Genomic DNA, 8,089 nt, shown 5'->3' with positions numbered 1-8,089 from the left:
GTTTAGTTTTTGTTTAATCTTTAAGTTTATGAAATAATTTATGTTAGAATTGATGTTTAGCAGATAAGAATTATGATTTTGGATAGGTTTTGATATATTTTAAGGATTTTTATTTAAAAATTAAGGTTAAATATAAATACGTACTTCAAGACTTCAATTTGATCGTTGGGCGATCACTTACCGATCTCCCGCGATCGTCGGGCGATCATTGTTGTACCAGGATTCCGCAAGCTAATTAATTGGGCTACAAGTCCAACTATGTTGAGGAAGACCTATTCGAAGACACAACCTGCTGCCTCAAGAGTACTGAGTCGCCCGAGTCTAGCAAAGTAAAAAAGGTATAGTCAAGGAGGACCGATTCCTAGAGCTTTGACTTGAACGAATCATCAAGAGTGTTAGAGGGAAAGTGCGGATGACGATATCTAGAAATGCTATATATACAAGTATCATCGAAGATCAAAGCATGATTTATATATTGCAATTTTGAATTATTCTTATTAGGTATAAAAATAAGCTTAAAGATTCTAATAAAGAGTTGATGATTTATTATTATGTTGTTTCGTTACGAATTCATAGCCCATTCCATACGATCTCTGCTAGACGAGAATTCAATGCCCATTTTCAAATCTTTATCTCGAAAAATTATCCCCCTTTAGACTATCATAAATAGGAAAATTACCCAAACATTTATAAAAATATATTTTTTAAATAGAAATAACGAGACAAAAGGAGTCGCTAATTCTGCTTGCGAAAAAATGTTTTTATGAATGATTGCAGGGCGATATGTAAACGATCGTGCGATGATCGACAAATGATTGCAGGGCGATATGTAAACGATCGTGCGATGATTGACAAGTGATCACCCGTCGATCATCTTCATAAAAAATCAGTTTTTAGAAACAGCAACAACGATTGCATTTGTAGTCACTGTTTAAAAAAAAACATATATATCTATGAAGAAGATCGGTGATCTGTAAGTAAATTAAATGTATCACTTTAGTTAATTAAGATTATTCTCAGTTAGACATATCATATTTTCTTTTAGTTTCATGTTCTTAATTGACAATGTTTTTAATGAAATTAAGTTATCCATCGTAATAAATTGATTTTACAGTATTAGTGGAAGGTTTCTTAAGCGGTTTTTTTTTTACCGTCATTTGGGATTTTCCACGCTAAAATCGTTGTGTTGATTGTGATTGTTTATTTGGTTGGATTATTTTGCTTTGCTTGTGTTTGGCTTGAATTGGTTTGCTTGGTGGATTAATTGTGCACAAGATGGTTAGGAAAAATTCAAATATTTAATTTGGTGATATTTTTCCAACAAATGCGTCTTTGGATGGCGCAATTGGTGTAGCCAGGCCCTTAGTCGCATTCATTCAGTAAGAGAAGAACCTTGTCGTTAGGTGCGCCAGGAAGGAAAGAGCTCTACCACCGAGTCCTAGGAACCTCGCCGAGCTCTACACTATTGTGCCATATCATGTTGGAGATACGAACCAATCACCGTTCATGTGGAGATAGTGGCGCAATCAGGAGCTTCTCCGAGACTTGACAATAGGATCTGTCCCGATGCAGTTTGAAACGCGGTCTCGAAGAATTAGTTTATTTTTACAAAGAACATTTGTTTTTACGTTTACGTTATTTTTATTTTTATTTGTAAATATAAAATAAGAGTAATATAGTTTTTTCAGTTTTGAGATTATAGGCAAGATATAAATTTGAAAAAATTTAAAATGTTAAAGTATTAATTTGCACAATTAAAAGTGAGGGTATAAATTTGCGAAAGGCAGAAAAGTGAGAGTATTTTAATGTAATTTACACACGTTTTGACTTTATTAAACTATTCATGAAAAAAAAAATTGTACAAAATTTATTATTATTTAAATGCATCAAACTCTTGCGTAAAAACACCTTTAATTTACATTTAATTTAGAAGAAATTAGGTTAGTAGTCCGATTGTCCAATTTAAAAAAAATGTTAAAATTTTATTTTATTAAGAATACAGTTCACTAGTTTTCAAACCAATGTAAATTAATTTATTTTGGTATGATAAGTTATTTTTCAAATAAAATGAAAGTTGGTTAGAGCCTCTTTTAGTTTAATTAACTAGTTATGTAATGCTCAAATTAGACAAACGACAATACTGCAATATAGAAACACAATGAAAGGATATGAGCGGGGAATGCCATTCAATATCCAATCGTACTCATAGGTCGTACGATCACACTATTTAAAAGCAGCACGCTTTACTGTGACACTCTCTTTCTTCTTCCTCTCGACTCGAGTCTTCGGTTCGAAAACCCTCTTTTTCTGGAAAACCCTTTTTCGGATTCAAAACGCGGTTTTCCGTTTAGTCGGATCGTCTTAGGTCGCTTCGAACCGAACTCTCTCTTCCTTTCAGGTTTATCTTCGCTTGTTACATTTTCTTTTCTTTTTTTCTTTTCATTCGTGTGTTTATAATATAGCTATTGACCTTGATTACTAGATATTTCAAGTATCGTCCTGCGCTGCAACAAAGATTTATCATGTCCTAAATGTTTCTTTATTTCTTAAGTTTCCGCAAAAGTATACGGTGATTTCTTTTCTCTGGTTCTCTGGATATTATAGTGTTTAGTTATTTAGGCCGAATATATTTTCTGCCATGTGCGCTATTTATCTATCGTTTGAAATTTAAAATGAAATGTTTCCTTTTTTTTTGTAATTTTTTTTTTGTATCTATTTATCAAAGAACGAAGAACCATTCAAGGTATAGTCTAATATTTGTTTGATATCTGTTTTTTGTTTAGTTTAAAGTTTAAACCCTAAAACCTAAGATCCATTCTTGGATATTAGTCCACACGATTGTCTTAACTTTAGTTTCCGATATTTTATGGATTTATTCGGTTCATTTATCTCCCTTGACAATCTAGGTTTCCGATATAGTCAGAAATTACCAATTAACGAAACATGGTGTAACAGAGAAAGCTTCACTGGTGTTCTTTCCACAAACTAGTTTTTCCGGTGAATTTGGAACCAACAATTTGACCCATTCTCGGAGGTTTACACTCACAATGTTCTTAACTTTTGTTTCCGACATTGTATGAATTTTATTCGATTCATTGACCTCCCGATGCAAATAGGTTTCAGATTTAGTCAGAAATTTACAACACCGATTAAATTGTTTATTCGTGAGTTGCTTATGAACCGGAAAAAGGCTTTTTTGGACAGCAACCTTTGATAATAGTAGCAATGGGAAAATCTGATTTCCTTTACTTCAGAGATCGAATTGGAGACTGATTTTGATCAGATGCACTTTCTATAGCTATCTTGGGTAATAGCACAATGGTTTGATGTGCTTCTGAGTTGTGACCAGCATAAATAGGAATATTTGTGCAAATGAAAAAAAAAAAAAAGATCATTCCATAGTAAAAAAGTTAACTAGATGGTCATTTTACACAACTAATGGTATTTCTTACTAAATCTGTTCATATATCTGGTTCAGGTCTCATAGTGACTGAGATTTCGATGGGAGATCAAGACCAGATTCAAGTGACCCAGGAACCGATCATAATTGGGCTTCCAGACGACATCGCACTTTCGTGTGTGGCGAGAGTTCCTCGGAAGTATCATCGGACTCTGAGACGTGTTTCGAGGAGATGGCGAGACTTGGTGTGCAGCGAGGACTTGTACTCTGTTCGGAAAAAGCAAAAGCTCGAGGAAACTTGGATATACGCGTTGTGTCGAGGCATGTGTAATACTCCTCGGTGTTATGTTTTGGATCCGGGCGCGCCCATAAGGCGTTGGGCGCCGATCAAACGGGTTCCCAGCCATTTCAAGGGCCGGATAGGGACGTGCATTGAAGTGTTGGGGAAGAAGATTTACCTGATGGGCGGTGAAACATTGTCCGGTGTTTCCGATAAAGTCTACTCGTATGATGCTTCTGCGGACACTTGGTCACAAGCTCCTCCCCTTGCAGCTCCAAGGTATTTATATATATATATATATATATATATATATATATATATATATATATATATATATATATATATATCTTGACTTTAAAAGTTATTGATTTTAGTGAAAATACGGAACATTGTTGTTAGGACCTTAGATGTAAGAGAATGATAATAACGAGTAGAGATAAGAGGGATTAGATGAAAAAAAATCCATGAAGATTGTATGAGAGAGACTACTAGTGGGATTCTTTGTGGAGATCTTGAAAGTTCGATATCCAGCACTGAACGTACGACCGTTCTTTCGTTTGTTTCAGGGCCTTTTCCGCTTGTCATGCTCTAGACGAAAAGATCTACATCTTTGGTGGGTTGGACGAGAACATTTCAATAAATTTATCTTGGGAAACGTACGACCCTCTCACGGGCAAGACGACATCCCACCCTGAGTGCGATGTCGTACACACAATCAAGGACTCGCTCGTCATGGACGGAAAGATCAGAGCCCATAGCCACTTGTGGGGGACACGTGGTGAATGGTACACGTTGGTGGGCGACAAGTGGCAAAGCCCGGACGCTGACTTTCCGTCGGAGCGGCGGGGCCCGTTGGTGCTGGTTGACCGGAGGCTCTACATGTTGGAAATGGACGAGAATGATTGGGTTGAAAAGAGGCTCTGCGTGTTGCTGATGTGGAAGGAGGAGACCCGCGAGTGGGTCCCGGTCTGGAAGCATTTGGCCGAGAAGATGAGTTCGGTGTGCCAGCTCGTGGCTGTCGGAAACACCATATTCATAGTCGGAGAGTGTCTGAGCACGATCGCAGTCGATGTTGGAAATGGAACGTCTTCAAATGTGAAAGGAGTGGTGCTGTGTTCTTGGCTGCCCAGCCTTCCTCCGGAGAGTGGCATTATTAGCTGTAGATGTTTGGCCATTTGAAGGACCCTTTGTCTCTTGTCTCTCACTTGAAAATATCATCTTTTAATTCTAGTGTCAGTCTTAACTCATAATTGTAGCCCCTTTCACTGAATATATCAAGAAAACGTCCCCTTCTTGAAACTCTTTTTCTTTTCTTCAACAAATTCTTTCTTAGCATTTTATAATCAACTTATTGGACTTGATATATAATCAGCAAAAAGACACTATATTTAGGACTTTTGTAAATTTTAAAAAATCAGCAATATAGCCGTTGGATATCGTCATTGTGTTTTTATATACCGAGAAGTGAATTGCAATTCAACTAGATAGTGAAAGAAGCCGATTAAAATATTTTTCTCAAAGGCTTCCCAAAACAAAATTGGAGGATTATCCTTTTTGTGAGGACGTTTTTGTTTTTATTTTTCTCGCATTCGTTTTTAATGCAGACTCTCAACAACTCAATAATTTATTTTTAGCATTCTGCATGGTCTGAAACGTTTAGGATTTAGATTCCTAAATACGATACTTAGCTTTAATTATGGGCGGCAGTGCCAGTCACAATATCGATCCTCTCATGACATTATATGTATTTTTATAATAATCAGACTTGGAAGCAGCTATAAAAACACGTCTATGAATGTGTATAGAAACATGTTGCGTTTATGACTTCTCTTACAACCAATTTGAGACGATATCATTCTTGTCATGCCAAACTCGAGATATTGTTTTTTATATGGTAGATGATAGTTTCAAAGGCGTGGCGCTGCTAAACGTGGGCATGCTTGTTTCCACACAAAATAGAAACGTAATGGGATAATAAAAATATTAATTGTTTTTATATTACCAGTTTTAAATCATTTTGAAAGCTTTATGGAATCATTTTTTTTTTTTGCTTATTTTTCTTTTCTCTTTCAGGTTTTTCTTAGGCGACTAATGTCTAAACTCTAAATTATCATGGGCAACAATATCTTATTTGAGCATCTTTTACATTAAAAAAATGTAGTTAAATTAAACACTTAAACAACTTAAATATATTTACTTAACTTAAATTATTTGCTTACAACTTAAAAAAGGTTAATCAAAACAGCATTTACTCCTTTAATTTAATATTTTCCTTGCTGTGTTATTAAAGTCTAATTTTTAAAAAAGGAGAACTAGTATTTAAGTTGGCAACTATGTTTTAGGTGTCTTAATTATTACACTTCGTAAAAAGTATTCAGTTTCGTTTTTAAAAAATGACTAAAATGTTACAAAATCAATCATTTGAACAATAGTTTGCAAACTCTTGATTACTCACTTTTAAAAAGAAAAAAAAAAAGGCAAAATGATTTATGTAATATTTTAAGACTATTTGCATTACAAATGAGGACAAACTCTTCCTTACGTTATTTTCTATGGAGACTCGTATTATTTATGATTGAGTTTATTATAGGGTAAAAACTTTGCCCTTCGAAAAAAGACAAAACGCGACGTAATACGAGAAACAGGATCATTTCAGATTGAGTTTGTTATAGGGTAAAAAATTGCTCTTCGAAAAAAGACAAAATACGAGGAACAAAATCATTTCAAACCGTCACAGAACCTATCTTCGACCAAATTCAGGCGGGACCTTCACGCCTAGGGAGGTCCTGTTGGGAAAAGGCGAGACCTAGCCTCTACAGGCAGGTCCCGCAAGCCACATGCGGACGGGTCCCGCGAGCTACGAGCAAGACACAACCATCAAAGGCAGGTCTTGCAAGCTAGAGGTGGGCCCCGGCCCAAAAGGCAGGTCCCGTGAGCTAGGAGCGAGACCCAACCGTCAGAGGCGCCGCCAAAGAGCAGGCCTGCTTTGCCGACCAACAGCGAGGTCCGCCCTCACACGGGCGACCCCTCTCCTGGTCTCGCTCATCCACAGCGAGATCCAAAGGCCCCCTCGCATGAGATCTCCAGAGAAGTCTCGTCCAAAGTCTCTTGAAAATCATGTCATGCACGATTTAGGTCCATCTGCCTATGAATATGGGGTCCCTCTCCTAATTTTGTAAGTCATTCATTACATAAGAACATGCATACTCTCTTTAGACTACTCTCTCACGCTTCCGAGCTAAAGAGGACGTTTTCTCCTAAACGTTACCAATACTAATGTTGAGCGTCGGAGAGCGTAAAGAAGGGAAACCTTTCGCGCCCCTCTAATATATTGTTTATTACCCCTCGTAACAAGAGCGACTCTCGACTACTCCAAGCGGTCAGTTATCTCAGGAGTTTGACGACACCAACCTACGTGCAATCTCAGGGTCCGGTCCTAGGTTGAACCGCAAATGGCTCACTAGTGTTGACCAAAAACTGAGCGTTAACAGGGTTCATGCTTTGTTTAACAATGGGCCGCTATACAACTGATCAACTATTAGTAGCCCTAGTCACAGCCTCACGGGTTTCCCTTATTGTTATGTTGGTGGTTGTTTCCATGTTGCATCTTATCCCGGTTCTTTTATAACAAAGAGGTACTACATAAAAAAATAAAAATAAAAAATAAATTAAGGATTATTAGTGTTAAGTATCAATTTTATAATAACGTCATCCAAGCCATCTAAATCTAAATCATGGAGCTGCAGTTTGTTTTTCAGTGATGTTTTTAGTTCCCTTGTTTAGGTTTGAGTACCTCATTCTGGTATCTTATCTACGCATCAATACCTCTTATCATTGTAACACTTCTAGTTAGTTGTGTGATCAGTACAAATTATGTATCTACTTATAGTTTTTTTGCCCCTTCTCAATAGAGTCATTGCAAGTTTTTCCGAACGTTTTATAGGATAAAAAGAAACCAATATATTGACCACTATCTGCATTTCATTTCTTCGACCTTACATCTGATTATTTAGGTCGATGGATCTTTTCGGAAATGTTTCGATGCTTCTTGGAGCTTCTTCAGCTACCGACGTACCCCAAGTTCCCTCTTTTCAAAACAAAATAAAATATAAAAAGATGGTTTCATAGTTGGGGCTCATGTCAAAAGGATGTGGGTTGGATGGGCTAGTTTCGACAACCTACGGTGTTCCCATCCTACTATTTTTTTTTTCTTATATCATAAGTTCACACATGTTATACAGAGAGTCAAGCACTTTGGATGTGGTTAAATTTGTTGTACCATGAACTTCCATCTCAAATTCAATTGACGATAAAAGTAATTAAACTTGTGACCTTATAAAGCTAGTTAGATCTTGTCATATTTTTTATGTGAAATTTTCAGCTTGTCCTCTCTGAGTGGTGAAATATTT

At 36.6% G+C, this 8,089-nt stretch overlaps 1 protein-coding gene across 2 annotated transcripts; it reads left to right on the top strand.

Moving 5' to 3' along the window:
• Nucleotides 1–2,161: 2,161 nt before the first annotated feature.
• LOC149388955 (F-box/kelch-repeat protein SKIP4-like) lies at nt 2,162–5,165 on the top strand. Of its 2 annotated transcripts, XM_089621817.1 has the most exons (4): nt 2,162–2,398; nt 2,483–2,569; nt 3,479–3,959; nt 4,247–5,165. In XM_089621817.1, exons 3-4 carry the CDS (start codon nt 3,502–3,504, stop codon nt 4,857–4,859), a joined length of 1,071 nt encoding a protein of 356 aa, XP_089477943.1. In that variant the 5' UTR covers nt 2,162–2,398; nt 2,483–2,569; nt 3,479–3,501; the 3' UTR covers nt 4,860–5,165. The 2 variants fall into 2 exon arrangements, with proteins under 2 accessions (XP_089477943.1, XP_089477942.1); XM_089621816.1 differs by lacking the exon at nt 2,483–2,569 and having other exon boundaries at nt 4,247–5,163.
• Nucleotides 5,166–8,089: the final 2,924 nt, after the last annotated feature.

The sequence above is a fragment of the Urtica dioica genome, chromosome 8 (genome assembly GCF_054948205.1).
Source record: "Urtica dioica subsp. dioica isolate 48M chromosome 8, U.dioica_male_clone48M_v1_H2, whole genome shotgun sequence".
In the NCBI taxonomy this organism is placed as follows: domain Eukaryota; kingdom Viridiplantae; phylum Streptophyta; class Magnoliopsida; order Rosales; family Urticaceae; genus Urtica; species Urtica dioica.
Note: the sequence above shows the minus strand (reverse complement) of the source record. Positions and strands in the feature narration are given on the sequence as shown.